This window comes from Chrysochloris asiatica, unplaced genomic scaffold (assembly GCF_000296735.1).
Source record: "Chrysochloris asiatica unplaced genomic scaffold, ChrAsi1.0 scaffold00146, whole genome shotgun sequence".
Classification (NCBI taxonomy): Eukaryota; Metazoa; Chordata; class Mammalia; order Afrosoricida; family Chrysochloridae; genus Chrysochloris; species Chrysochloris asiatica.
In genome coordinates this window covers 1,380,410-1,396,278 of record NW_006408664.1, presented here as the reverse complement: position 1 = coordinate 1,396,278, position 15,869 = coordinate 1,380,410, and the positions used below count along the sequence as shown (strand labels likewise).

General features: G+C 39.4%; 1 protein-coding gene and 1 pseudogene across 1 annotated transcript in view; one reads left to right on the top strand and one right to left on the bottom strand.

The window, feature by feature from the left end:
* The window catches only part of LOC102837883, a 10,769-nt pseudogene extending 7,977 nt beyond the window's left edge, over positions 1-2,792 (top strand).
* The window catches only part of RNGTT (RNA guanylyltransferase and 5'-phosphatase), a 385,215-nt gene that overhangs the window by 363,305 nt on the left and 6,041 nt on the right, over positions 1-15,869 (bottom strand). Inside the window, exon 2 of the mRNA XM_006870664.1 lies at positions 6,332-6,441. Coding sequence (XP_006870726.1) covers positions 6,332-6,441 — 110 coding nt within the window. The remainder of the gene's footprint in view (positions 1-6,331; positions 6,442-15,869) is intronic.

Genomic DNA, 15,869 nt, shown 5'->3' with positions numbered 1-15,869 from the left:
CAATCACCAGTAATGATCAAGACATCTTGATTGCATTGAAGAAGTTAGCAGACTTCTTCTATTTCATCCTCACTGGCTTTAGTGGTTGGTGTGTAAATTTGAATAATAGTGGTATTAACTAGGCTTCTCTGTAGGCGCATGGATATTATCCTATCACACACAGAGTTGTACCTCATGACTGATCTGGATATGTTCTTTTTGACAATGAATGTGACATCATTCCTCTGCAATTTGTCATTACCGGCATAGTGAACCATGTGGTTGTCAGATTCAAAATGGCCAATACCAGTCCATTTCAACTCACTAATGCATTCTATTTCATTTTTGACAACTTTCAATTTTCCCAGATTCATACTTCATACATTCCATGTTCCGATTTTCAATGGATGTTTACAGCTGTATCTCTTCATTCTGAGTTGTGTCCCATCCTCAAATGAAGGTCTCGCGGGCTTTTCTCCCACGGGCTTTACTCCATTTGCATCATCACAGTCAATTCTACTTTGAGGAGGCAGCTCTTCCCCAGTCGCATTTTGAGTGCCTTTCAACCTGAGGGGCTCATTTTTCAGCACTATATCTGACAATGTTTCTCTGCTATTCATAAGATTTTTAGTGACTAAGTATTCGGAAGTAGTTTGTCACTCCTTTTTCCTAGTCTATCTTTGTCTGGAAGCTCATTTGAAACATGTGTACCATGGGTGACCCTGCTGGTATTTAAACTATCAGTGGCATAGCTTTCAGAATCACAGCAACTCACAAGCCACCACAGCATGAGAAACTGACAGACGAGTGGTATAACTGATTGGAACACCTGAAATGGGGCTTCAACGTGCCCAGTGAAGGAGGCTTCTGGCAGAGCCTCTGCATTACATAAGACCATAGGTAGAATCCTGAACCGCATCCAGAATCTTCTGAGGTGGAAAATTTCCACGTGAAAGGGCAAGCAGACCAGCCTGGAGTGGCTAGAAGAACATAAGACACTTCTTGAAAGAAAGTCCAACAGGAAAAATACAAAACAATATAGGCCGTCCAACTGATTACTACAAGAACAAGCAAGTTGCTTGCCCAGGAAATATCAAGGCAAGTGGTTGGGTCACCTCAGGGCAAACCCTCTTCCATGACTAAAACTCAATGGGAATACACACTCTGATTGGTGACTATGTTGGTCACTGATAAGGGGAAGTGAGGGAAAAATAGCAATGAAGCTGTGAGCTAAGCCCTACAATGTTCAATAAACTCCTGTGAACCCGGGTGGAGACTGGGTTGGCCAGCAGTGTGGCAAGACCTGGCGACTCTTAGGCCCCAGAGGACTAGAGTGGAGAGTGAAGCATCCAGCTGATAAGAAGACAGGGCATATGCATAAGAACACCCACACTTGTAGATAATACCCACTTGACCTGGCTTCAATGACTGGATGATCAGAGTTCAACTAGAAGAAGAAAGAAGAGGGGAAAAAAAAGTAATCTGATACAATTTGATGAACTTGACCTACAACTATGGATGCAGTAGCTCAAAAGAGGAAATAAATCTTTATAGTGAGGATCATTCCCACCCCCTCCATACACAGAGTAGACAGGAATGGGCAACTTGGACTTTGGCTACCCAAAATAGGGGTGCTACAAAGGCAAGAAGTAACTGGCTTACAAGCTTTCAAGAGGGAGTCTAGATCCAGAGGTCGTAGAGGAAGGTAGAATCTCCACTGAGTAGTATCCAATCTGTCTGGGCAGGGCTGATGAAAGGAGATGAAGATAGGTCTCTTGTGATACAAGATTGAATAACTGTTATCAGGACTGACTGTGAGGGTTGGAAATGTAAAGGTAGACATTTTGTAGCAAAAGGAAGGGAGTGCCCCTGCATGGGCACAGCTGGACTCATCTCAAGCAAACCTCTACTTAGATGAGAGACAAGAGAACAGTGGCAACCTCATCTTGGGTGGTGAAATACAGACTAAGATCAGGGACTTGTCTCCTGATGAGGAGCATCTAGTACAACCACCTGGGGAGAGCCCATAATACCTGGGTGAAGATATTGCCCACATTCCCCCATGTGCAGAAGCTAGCGGACAGGAGGGCAGGTTACACAGAAGGCAAAAAATTGCCACAGGAAGTAGGCGACACTACTGCCAAGAATGTGGAAAGAGTTTTGCTCAGAGTTCAGGCTTGACTAAGCACAGAAGGATCCACACTGGAGAGAAGCCCTATGAATGTGAAGATTGTGGCAAGCCCTTCATCAGGAGCTCTGCCCTCGTCATTCATCAGCGAGTTCACACTGGTGAGAAGCCCTATGAGTGTGAAGAATGTGGCGATGTCTTCAGTCACAGTTCAAACCTTATCAAACACCAGAGAACCCACATGGGGGAGAAGCCCTATGAGTGTGACGACTGTGGGAAGACCTTCAGTCAGAGCTGCAGCCTCCTTGAACATCACAAAATCCACACTGGGGAGAAGCCCTACCAGTGCAATATGTGTGGAAAAGCCTTCAGGAGGAGTTCACATCTCCTGAGACATCAGAGGATCCATGGTGGGGACAAAAACATTCAGGATTCTGAACGTAGAGAGAACTGGGAAGGCCAGGTTAGAATGGAAAACCAATGGGAAAATGTTGAAGCTTCCATATCTTATCAATGTAATGAGTGTGGCAGAAGCTTTACTCAAAATAGAAGCCTTATTGAACATCAGAAAATTCACACTGGTGAGAAACCCTATTAGTATGATGCATGCGGAAAAGACTTCACCCGAACTTCATATCTTTTTCAACATCAGAGAAGCCATGTTGGGAAAAAAATTCTGTCATAGTGATCCATGTTGTAAGTGCCAAAGGTGGAACTAATTCCTAATGGTACTGAAGCCTCTCTGGAGTCCCTCATAACTGTAAAAACTATTGAGGAGCTTTTATTCAGCACTAAACACCATCAGGTGTTAGAAAATATGGAGTCTGGCTGAGATTAATAATCTTTCAGATTTTAGAAGGTGACTGGAAAAACAACTTGTTTGATAGGAATCTGTGGAAGTTGAGAGGAAGATGAACCTAAAATGGTTAGTTCTTACACATCAAGTTTAAATGGGCTTCCAGACTGGCTAGTCACCCTTAGCCAGTACTTTATCACACTGCCTGAGTGGAGAGCTATGATTATGGGCTGCTCCTCTGAACATTCATTTTGTCTATAATGAGTTGTCCTTGACTGTCAGATTCCTGAGATCTTCTACCCCCATTGTGCCTTGGTCATAGGTGCTAATAAATATTTATTAAATGTAAAAGAAAAAAAAAAAAAAAAGGAGGGGAGAAGAGCAGAGTGGGACCCTACTCAGAGAAGCAGTCATGCCAGAGATGAAGGCAGAGACGATGACGTGGAGAAATGGAGCAGCTGCGGTATTTAGATCCAGAAAGGGAGATGAGCTGTGTGCTGAGGACCTGGAGGCAGGCTTGCAGGGTATACCCTTTGGTTGTTTGATGATGCATGAAGGGGATTGTAACCACGGCAATGAAATGATATATGATAGACTGAATGTAACACTAATGTTCTCCCATGTAAACTATTGCATAATTTACAATAAAATATTACAAAAAAAGAAACAAACTGCCTTGTGTAATGTAACTCCCCCCAAATACTGTACATGCACATGGGTGTGATGTGCTGCATGTGAATGTATCTGTACATATACACATATGTTATTGCTGTTAAGTGCCATTGCGTCAGTTCTGACACACAGTGATAATATGCCGACCAGCATATTATCCTGCAGCACCACACCAGGACTCCCACATACATTACATATACATATTTATTTTTATAATATATAATCCCAATCCATGAAATAAGGATAACAATATCTATCTACTTCATAAGGTTATTTTGTGGTTTAAACTAAGCTGTTATTCTATGTTAAGCACTGCTCTAAGTGCTTTATTTACATGCATTAATTTTTTACAGTTCAGAAATCTGAAACATAAAGAGACTATGTAACTTGCCCATAAAACTTTAATTGGCAAACTGAGATTCAAACCCACGCTACCTGGTTTCTACACCCAATCTTTCAGCATAATGTCTACAACATATTTAATTAGTGATAATGAAAATGAAAAGGTCTATAAGTAAGCAAGGGAATCCTGGTATGGTGCTATAGGATCAGCACTGGACTGCAAACCACAAGGTTCGCAGTTCAAACTCACCAGCTGTTCCATGGAAAAGTTACTTTTCTATCCCATGATATGAACTTTATATGATAGATCTACAAAATGTCCATGAACAAACAGAATTTCTCCATGAATATTTTGAAGCCTCCCCTTGTACTTAACAGGCACTAAGACCCCCAACTAGACGGACTAGCACAGTGGCAGCAGCAAAGAGCTCAAGTGTAGCATAATTCTGAGGCTGGTGCAAATCAAGGCAGTGTTTCATTCTGTTGTACCTAAGTTTGCTATGAGCAGGTAACTGATTAGATAGCAAGAAACAACAACGATATATATTTAATATAGTAGTAGTGTCCTGTAGGGAAAACACTGTACTTTTACACAAACAATGTGTGTGTTATATGGTTTTGCTTGGGAATTTTTTGCAAACTATGCAGCTTCTTCCTTGCTTTAATTTCCTACAAATACTATGTATTCTATATGCATGGGCATGTTATTTACATGTATAGCAAAATATGGTCATATAGCATTCAAAAATATGGCAGTATTTGTTGTTGTTATTATGTGCCATCGAGTCGATTCTGACTCATAGTAACCCTGTATAGGTTTATGTAGAGTAGCTGGTGGATTTGAACTGCTAACCTTGCTGTTAGCAGTCCAGTGCTTATCCTACAGCACCACAACAGGGTCCATGGTAATGTATCAAGAACACATTAAAAAAATAACAATAATATAACAGCTCAGTGTTGTGGGTTGAACTGTGTCCCCAAAAAAGTTATGTTCAAATCCTAACCTGTGGTAAATGTGAATATGACCTTATTTCCAAATAAGGTCTATGCAGATGTAATCAAGTTAAAATGAAGTCAACTTAGATTAGGCCCTAATCCAATTGACTACTGTCTACATAAGAAGAGGAAAATCTATATACAGTCATACAGGGATAATGCGACATGAGCCATAGGCAGAGAATGGAGTAATACAGCTGCAAGCTAAAAAACACCAACAACTGCTGGCAACCACCAGAAGACGAGAAAGAGACGTGGAGCAGGTTCTTCCCCAGGACCTGTAAAAGGAACCAATCTTGCCAACACCTTGATTTCAAATAACCGTTTAGAATTTGGAAAATAACTTTCTGGTTTTTTAAGCCACCCAGATTATGGTAATTTGTATGCCAGTCACAGGAAACCAATGCAATCATTATTTTGCCAGAATAATGTAAAAAATACTTTAATTTACTCTTAAAAACCTACCTGATGGGAAAATATATGTATTTATCTAGAAAATAATACTTCGTAACACTAAATATTTATTTACCATATGACCCTGTATTTACACTCTTGGGCATTTATCTATCCCAGAAAAATAACAACTTATGTTCAAACAAAAACCTATACATGAAGGTTCACAGCAGCTTTATACAAAATATACCAAAACCAGAAACAATTCAAATGTCCTGCAATGGGAAAATGGTTAAACAAAATATGACCTCCACACACTTGAATACTATTCAGCAATAAAAGGAAATGAACTATGATACATGCAACAGCTTGGCTGGACCTCAAGGGCATTATGCTTAGTGAAAAAAGTCAACCATAAAAGGTCCCATACTATATGATTCTATTTATACAGCATTCTTGAAATGAGAAAACTATAGAGATGGAGAACAGATGGGAATGGAAAGAGGGCATGACTGTAAAATGAGGGAGTTCCTTTATGGGAATGGAACAGTTCTGTAACCACCACCATACACACATGAACAAACACATAAAATCTGATAAAAACAAAATAAAGTCTGCGATCTAGCATATTCATATTTTTACATAAATAAAGAGTATTAGGCTGTGGGTTGTGTTTTGTTTTGCTTGTTTGTTTTTTGTAAAAAGCACATCCCCACTAGTTTCCTATGCAGGTAGCCATGTTTTATGTGTATAAGATCATGTTTTAGTTATTTGTGTGGGTTTATTATAAGCAAAATTAAGGTAGTTAACAGTCCTATGCCAATGTTTATTAACTGGTTTTCATATTACAATACAGTTCTATGAAACTGGGAAAAGAGCTCCAGAACTATAAGTACTATATTTGCAATTTCCTGTAAGTCTATTAATTCTTTCAAAATTACAAGTTTTAGGGGAAATGCTTTTTGAAGGAAAAAAGAGGGATATAATATAAGAAATCAGTACCAGAAAAATATTTTGTTTCTTACCTTTAGACTCTTTAGATAATTTGAAAGCATACTGGGATGGAAGCGATTTTCTTCTGCAACTTGACTGTCATATCTTGGTCCTAACATTGTCTTCAGAGGTAAGAATTTTCCTAAACAACATTAAGATGGGTAATAATTTTCATCAAGGAAAATGTTTCAGGATAAAACTGTATCATTAATAATTTGCAAAATTAATTTCTTTAAATAGTTTAAATGGAAAAATATCTGTAAATTTGACTGTTCATGAAGTATTCTCAATCTACCTTATACTTTTTAAAAGATACTGACTGGGAATTTCTAAGGGTAACATAAATTCTAAACATTGATAATCAAAGATAACAGCAAAATAAAAATACCCAGTGAATGGAACTTCTGTATAGAAGCTAAATTCTAAACCATTATACTAAAAAGCTATTGCCTTAATACTTTCAAAGTCATGCTAGAAAACTGATAATGAAATGAAATAAATCAATAATTTAAAACTCCTAATCATTGTTTTTTAATATGAAGTTGAAAGTTTCTCCATCTTAGAACTTTATTCTGTACCTCAAAGTTCTAAGATATGCTAATTCTGAAAGGATTCTAATAACCAAAATCACTGCTTCAACTACTAGCAGTGCTTATAACATCAGCAACAAAGAGTAACCTTTTTGGCCTTTTCTTTTTCTGAATCACAATGTGTATAGGAGAAGTCACCTTTTACAATCAATTTTTTAAATCACCCATTTTAACTTATTTTTACACAATTGCATTCATATTGCTAAATCTAATGGTCAGTTCTCAGTTCTCACCTTACTTAAGCTGTCAGCATATGAAACAATTGGTCACTTTTCTCTCTCTTGAGTCACATCTTTCATTTGCCTTCCAGGATCCTACTTGCTCCTGGTTTCCCCCCTATCTCTCAGGTCTCTCCTGAGTCTCCTTTACTGGTCTTCTCATAGAGCCCTCTAGGTTTTGTCCCAGAGCTCAGTCCTTGAAGTTCTTTTCTACCAACATTCACCTTCTTGATGTTTCATCTGGTCTCATGGCTTTAAAAACTATCAATACACTGATGACACAAATTCATATCTCCAAACAAACCTTTCCTTATCTCTGTCTTAGTCTTTATTTGATGTCTTTACTTGATGTCTTAATATCAGACTTGACCTCCAAATCTGAGCTCTCAGTATTCAAACTCCAAGACCCACTCCTCTCAGAGTCTTCCCCTTCTCAACTAATTATACCAATTTTCTTCCAGCAGCTTAGGCCAAAAACTTCAGAGTTAACCTAACTCCTTCCCTTCTCTCATACCCAGCTAATGTGTCAGCACACGCTGTGATAGCTACTTTCAAAATAGATCCAGACTCTAACTACTGCTTATCAGCTCCACCATCATCTTGCCTAGATTATACTTCATTTAGTTCATTTAAAAGGAGCTCTGATAGCGTAGTAGTTACAAATCAGGCTGCAAACCTTAAGGTCAGCAGCTCGAAACTACTAGCTGTTCCGCTGGAAAAAGATGAGGTTTTCTGCTCCCGTAAAGATTTACAGCCTCAGAAACCCTGTGCAGAATCGCTATGAGTCGGAATCGACTTGACAGCCCTTAACAGCAGTTCACTTAAGGAGTCCTGGTAAGATAAGCATTGGTCTGCTAAGTGAAAGGTCGGCAGTTCAAACCCACCAGCCACTCCTTGGAAACCTGATATGAGTAGGAACCAACACGAGGGCATTTCCAACAGTTTATTTAACAGCTATTTAATGAGTACCTATTATGTACCCAAAGAAGCACTGGGTAGTACAAGCAAGAGTTCCAAAACTAGTCAAAAATTTGGAGGTTCAAACTCACCAGCTGCTCCTTGGAAACCCTATACAGGGTCTCTGTGGATTGGAATAGACTCGACGGCACTCAACAACAACAACAAACTACCAAAAGGTGCCACAGAAAACAGGCGTGGCAGGCTGCTTCTGAAAATCACAGCCTTAAAACTTTAAAGAACAGTTCTCTACATACATGGCATTGCCAAGAGTCTGGATCTACTCAGTAGCAACTAACAACAACTATGTGCCAAGCGTTATTGTAGAAGCACACATGGAATACACATAAAATATACATGAAAAATACATGCATATACACAGAGAGATAAAAATCCCTTCCCTCATAAATCTTACGTTCTATTCTGGAAAAAACTACCAAAAATAATAAACATCATTAAAAAAATTAAACAATCCAATGTGATAAAACTTGAAAGATTAGATAGGAAACTTAGAGGGTCGTGAGTTTATGTTAGTGAGGGAGGAACACGTCAAGAAAGGAGGGTACAGACTGTTGCACAACTGGAAGAATGGAATCAATATCACTGAATTGTGCACATAGACATCAATGTGTGTTTTGTTGAGTATATTCTCAACAACAAAAAATAATTTTAAAAATAATTTTTTAGCACAGTCTGTTAGAGGTAATCTCTTAAGATTCATCCCAATAGACATCTCCTTCGCATTGCTATCTGAAAAAGCCAATCCAGTTTCCACCAGCTCTTACAACCTTCATTTTCCTTCCATCCAACATCAGCGTGCAAAATTAATCATCATTATCAGTCTTATATATATACCCTTAACATCTGCCACCCTTAGCCCCATTACACAGTCATACTCAGCTGAGAAAAACTCAGACTTCAGGTACCAAGCTCCTGATTTCTTTGCACTTACACCCATGTGGCTGAGGATCCTATGTAGTATCACACAGCCAGACAAAGGGGTAACACTATAAATCCTAATCTCCAATCTTTTCCAGGCTCCCACCTCTTTTCCAACTGTAAGTATTTTGTCATTCCATTGGGGAGGGGGCAGCCACATATTATGAAGTCATGTTATGGAGTTACATAAACTTAACATACTTCAGGTATCATTTAAACAATTTACATACATTACTTCAAATGTAAGGTGCTGTTGTTAGGTTAGATGGACTCACAGAAACTCCCTACGACACATAGTAGAAATGTCCCATGGGGTTTTCTAAGCTATAATCTTTATAGATGCAGACTAGGTCTTTTTTCAGTAGAACTGGGAGGATTCAAACAGCCAACCTTTTGGTAGCAGTCTAGCACTTAATTGCTGCACCACCTGGAGTACTAACAATAAAGTTGTTGTTGTTATGTGCCGTGGAGTCAGTCCCGACTCATAGCGACCCTGTACAGGGTTTCCGAGGCTATAAATCTTTATGGGAGCAGAAAGCCTCATCTTTCTCCCGCGGAACAGCTGGTAGTTTCGAACTGCTGACCTTGTAGTTCGCAGCCCGATTTGTAACCACTACGCTACCAGAGCTCCTTAACAATAAAGTAGGTACTGTTATTATCTCCATTTTACAGATGAAGAAACCAAAACAAGAAGACTAAGTAATTTGCCCAAAGCCACACCACTTATAAATAACAGACCTGTGCCTACTCAACACTACCTCTCTATGAACAGAAACTTGCCTCACCTTTGCAGTTAATCTACTGTTGTTATTGTAATTGTTGTACATAGCAACCCTATATACAACAGAAGGAAACACTGCCCAGTCCTACACCACCAATCCCACAATCATTGCTACATCTGAGCCCATTGTTGCAGCAACTGTGTTAATCCACCTCATTGAGGGTCTTCATCTTGTTCGCTGGCCCTCCCTCTACTTTACCAAGCATGATGTCCCTCTCCAGGGACTGGTCATTCCTGACACTATGTTCAAGTACTAAAGAAGAAGTCCCACCATCCTCCCTTCTAAGGAGCATTCTGGCTGTACTTCCTCCAGGACAGATTTATGTGTTCTTCTGACAGTTCATCATATATTCAATATTCTTCGCCAACACTATAATTCAAATGCATCAATAATTCTTCAGTCTTCCTTATTCACTGTCCAGCTGTCACATATATATGAAGCAACTGAAAATACCAGTTTGAGTCAGATGCACGTTAGTTCTCAAAATGACACCTCTGCTGTATCTCAGCCCATTTAACCTTTCTCTCCCATCCCTCCTACTTTTAAAGTTCAATTCTTAGTTTTTGTTCTTGATTTCTTTCCTTCTTACCTTCTGAAGAACCCTCAATCAACTGCCCCCACACACATCATGCCACCTTCAGTTCCACCTTCAGTTCCTCATACTCATCACAAGGTCAGTGGTTCAAACTCACCAGCTGCTCCTTGGAAACCCTATATAAGTTCACTGTGAGTCAGAAGTGACTCAATGGCACTTAACACAAGAAGTCTGTCCACCACCACTGATCTGTCAGTTTACAACACTGTGGTAGCTTGCCTGTTGCTGTGATGCTGGAAAATATGCCACCAGTATTTTGAATGCCACCCGAGTTATTCATGGTGGACAGGTTTCAGCTGAGTTTACAGACTAAGACAAACCTGGAAAGAGAAGAGCTGGCCTACTTCTGAATTTCAGCCACCGAAAAACTTAAGAATAGTAGTCAAACACTGTGAGACAACACCAGAATATTGAATACTGAAACATAATTAATAGCACCAGAATATTGTCAGATATAGTGGCGGAAGATGAGCCCCTCAGGTTGGAAGACACTCTATTACTAGGGAAGAGCTGCCTCCTCAAAGTAAAGTTGAATATGTTGACACGAATGGAGTAAAGTTTTCGGGACTTTCATTTGCTGATGGGTCATATCTCTAAATGATAATAAACAGCTTCACACATCCACTAATAATTGGAACATGGACTGTATGAATTATGAATCTAGGAAGATTGGAAGTTGTAAAAAATTAAATGGAACACATAAAGATTGATATCCCTGGTATTAGTGAGCTTAAATGGACTGGTATTGGCCATTTTTAATCTAGCAATCACATGGTTTACTATACCACAAATGAAAAATTCAATAGGAATGGTGTTACATTCATCATCAAAAAGAACATATCAACATCTATCTTGAAGTGTAATGCTGTCTGTGATAGGATAATAGCCATGTGTCTACAAGGAAGACCAGTTAATACCACTATTATTCAAATTTACATTGTTTTTTTTTGTTGTTGTTAAGTGCCTTCGAGTCAGTAACGACCCATAGCGACCCTGTACAGGGTTTCCGAGGGTGCAAATCCTTACGGGAGTAGAAAGCCTCATCTTTCTCCCGCAGAGCGACTGGTAGTTTCGAACCGCTGACCTTAAGGCTCGCAGCCCGATTCGTAACCACTACGCTACCAGAGCTCCTTGTTTTTGTTGTTAGGTGTCATCAAGTCGGTACCGACTCATAGCGACCTTATGCACAGCAGAAGGAAACACTGCCAGATCCTGGGCCAACCTCACTATTGTTGCCACATTTGTACGTACCCACCACTAAAGCCAGTGATGATGAAATTGAAGAATTTTACTAAATTCTTCAGTCTGAAATTGATAAACATGCAATCAAGATGCATTAATAACTACTGGTGACTGGAATGCAAAGATTGGAAACAAGGAAGGATCAGTAATTGAAAAATAATGGTCTCAGTGATAGAAACAATGCTGGTGATCACAAGACATAATTTTGCAAGACCAACAGTTTCTTCATTGCAAACACCTTTTTAAACAACATAAAAAATGACTATTAACACGGACTTCACCAGATGAAAGACACAGAAATCAAACTAAATACATCCATGGAAAGAGATGGTGAAAAAGCTCCATATCATCAGCCAAAACAAAACCAGGGGCAGACTGTGAACAGATCATCAATTGCTCATATGCAAGTTCAGGCTGAAGCTGAAGAAATTAAAATGAGTCTACAAGAGACAAAATATGATCTTAAACATACCCCACCTGAATTTAGCAATCATCTCAAGAAAAGATTAGATGCATTAGGCACTATGACTGAAAACCAGAAGAGTTGTGAGATGACATCAAGAACATCACACAGGAAGAAAGCAAAAGGTCTTTAAGAAGACAAGAAAGGAAGGAACAAAAAGGATGTCATAAGAGACTCTAAAACTTGCTCTCCAGAGTAGAGATGCTAAAGCAAATGGGAGGACTGAGGAAGGAAAAGAGCTGACCAAAATTTCAAACAGGAGCTCAAGAAGACAAATATAGTGAAATGTACAAAGATCTGGAGTTAGTAAACCAATAGGTTGAACACGCTCAGCATTTCTCAAGCTGAAAGAACTAAAGAAACAAATCCAAGCCTCAACTTGCAATACCTAAGGATTCTTTGGGCAAAATACTGAATGATGCAGAAAGCATACAAAGAACAAGGAAGGAATACACAGAGTCACTATAGGAAAAAAAAAAAAAAAAAGTCAGTGTTCAAACATTTCAAGAGGTAGCATGAGATCAAGAGCCAATGATAATGAATTAAAAGTCCAAGGTACACTGAAGGCATTAGTAAAGAGTAAGGTTCTGGGAACTGATGGAATACACCTGAAATCTTTCAACAAACGGCTAAGCACTAGAGTCACTCACTTAACCTATGTCAAGAAATCTGGAAGACAGCTACCTGGCCAACTCCTTGAAAGAGTTCCACATTTGAGCCCATTCCAGAGAGGTGACCCAACAGAATGTGGAAATCACTGAACGATATCATTCATCTCTCATGCAAGGAAAATTCTGCTAAAGGTATTTCAAAAACAGCTGCAAGCGTACATTGACAGGGAGTTGCCAGAAGTTCAAGCTGGATTCAGATGAGGACATGGAGCGAGGAATATCACTGCTGACGTCAAATAGATCTTGGCTGAAAGCAGAGAATACCAGAAATATGTTTACCTGTGCTTTATTAACTATGCAAAAGCTTTCAAATATGTGAATCAAGACAAACTATGGACAACATTGTGGGAAATGAGTATTCCGGAACACAGGAAAGCAAGTTTCAGAGTTTCTTCGGACATCCATTTTGGTCTTTTCCTTCCTTCTTGTCTTATTAATGGCCTTTTGCTTTCTTCTTGTATGATGTGCTGGATGTCATCCCACAACTCTTCTGGTTTTCAGTCATTAGTGTCTACATCAGATCCGTTCTTGAGATGATTTCTAAACTCAAATGGGATATAATCAAGGTCATATTTTGGTTCTCATGGACTTGTTTTAATTTTCTTCAGTTTCACCTGAACTTGCATATGAGCAATTGATTGATAATCTGTTCCTCAGTTTTCCCCTGGTTTTGTTTTGGCTGATGACATGGAGCTTTTCTACCATCTCTTTCCATATATGCAGTCAATTTGTTTTGTACGCATTCCATTATGTCGTTTAAAAAAGTATTTGCAACGAAGCCATCGGTCTTGCAAAATTCTATCATGCGATCTCCAGCATTATTTCTTATCACCAAGGCTATATTTTCCAACTACTGATCCTTCCTTTTTGTTTCCAACCACTGAACTCCAATTACCAGTAGTTATCAATCCATCTTGATTGTATTTGATAAATTTCAGACTGAAGAAGTTAGTAAAATTCTTCATTTGCATCATTACTAGCTTTAGTGGTTAGTGTGCATATTTTAATAACAGCTGTATTAACTGGTATTCCTTGTTGTTGCTGTTGCCAATCCTGTGGTTCAAACCAACCTTTCAGTCCAGTACTTTATCCCACAGTGTCAATACCAGGATGGATACTGTCCTATCACAGCCAGCATTGTACTTCAAAATAGATCTTGAGATGTTCTTTTTGATAATGAATGCGATGCCATGGAAAGACAGAGCAGCTGCAGACTCAAGGCCCGTGGACTGAGTACGTCTGTATGCCTATGGTACATGGTTGGCACAGAATGTGCCCTTTGGACATTTAAATAAATATATTTTTTCTGTTTTGTTTTGTAGGCATGCATCAATTTTTTTGTTTTGTTTACTTGTGACATATACAATGTAAATGGGGCCAGCGCGTTTTTTGGTTGTAAATGTTTTAGTTATATCATGTTAGGCACAAGTATGACTTAAAAATTTTCTTTACTTAGAGATTATGCATATAGTTTATAGGTGTCAAGCTGACTAGGCCAGGACTTCTAGTGGTTTAGCAATTAAGATGTGCTTATTCCCATGGTGATGAAACCTAATGCAGGCATACATAACTATGATGATTGCTATGTACAGCCAATCAACTGAAAGGACGTTTCCTTGGGCGTGTGGCCTGCTCCCAATATAATGGACATGTGGGATAGGCTGTCTCTCTTTTCCACTGGGGACCTGGAACTCTACAGTTGTAAGTCATTCCCTTGATAATAAATCTCATATATACACATACATGTATGTTTGTTGTTGTTATGTGCCGTGGAGTCGGTTCCAACTCATAGCCACCCTGCACAGGGTTTCAGAGACTGTTAATCTTTACGGTAGCAGAACGCCTCATCTTTCTCCCATGGAACAGCTGGTAGTTTCAAATTGCTGACCTTGCGGTTCACAGCCCAATTCGTAACCACTACGCTACCAAGAGCTCTGCTTCTGATAGACAAAGACAAATAAAAGAAAACAAAGACCACTTTTCTAGAATCTAATTCCAACTGAATTTCAAATATAGTGGTAGCATAGTGATTACAAATCAGGCTGCTAATCTCACAGTCAGAAATTCAAAACTACCAGCTGTTCCGTGGAAGAAAGATGAGGCTTTCTGCTCCTGTAAAGATTTATAGCCTCGGAAACCCTGTACAGGGTTGCTGAGTCACAACACACAACAACAACATATATATATATATTTATAGGAGGTCTGGTAGTGTAGTGGTTACGAATCTCAGGGTCCGCAATTTGAAACTACCAGCTGTTCCGTAGGAGAAAGATGAGGCTTCCTGCTCCCATAAAGATTTACAGCCTCAGAAACCCTGTAAAGGGTCGCTATGAGTGGGAACTGACTCCATAGTACTTAACAACAACAGCACACAAACACACACATACATACATATGTTTCACTGGTTTTGCTTCTCTAGAAAACCTGGCCTAAGACAGACATAGTGGCAGCAGCAAAGGGCTGAAGCATAGCAGCAGTTGTGAGGATGGTGCAGGACTGGGCGGTGTTTCATTCTGTTGTACATACGGTCTCTATGGATCAGAACAGTCTGACAGCATCTAACAACAACAGGCAGCCTGGCCATGTTACTGTCCAACTAATGCTTCATTTGTACTCTTTTATAGCCAACTTTAAAATAAAATAAAAAAACTAAATATATATGAGTCTATCATAACTTCCTCACCTCCAATTCACTATGTGTACATGTGTAGACAAATAGAATTATTTACTACTCTGTAACTGAACGTAACTTAGCTTTTGCGCTCCAATTTAAGGTAGCAGACAGTTCAATCAGAAGTCTCCTCCTCACTCCTCCTTTTGTCCTAGAAATGATTCGCTATGGGTTGGAATCGACTCGACGGCACTTAACAACAACAACAAAGAGATGATTACAAGGAGCTCTGGTAGCATAGTGGTTATGAATCGAGCTGCAAACCACAAGGTCAGCAGTTCGAAACTACCAGCTGTTCCACAAGAGAAACATGAGGCTTTCTGCTCCTGTAAAGATTTACAGCCTCGGTAACCCTGCACAGGGTCACTATGAGTCGGAACCGATTCCACGGCACATAACCACTACCACCACCAGAGATGATTACATTCTTAGAAGGCAGAAT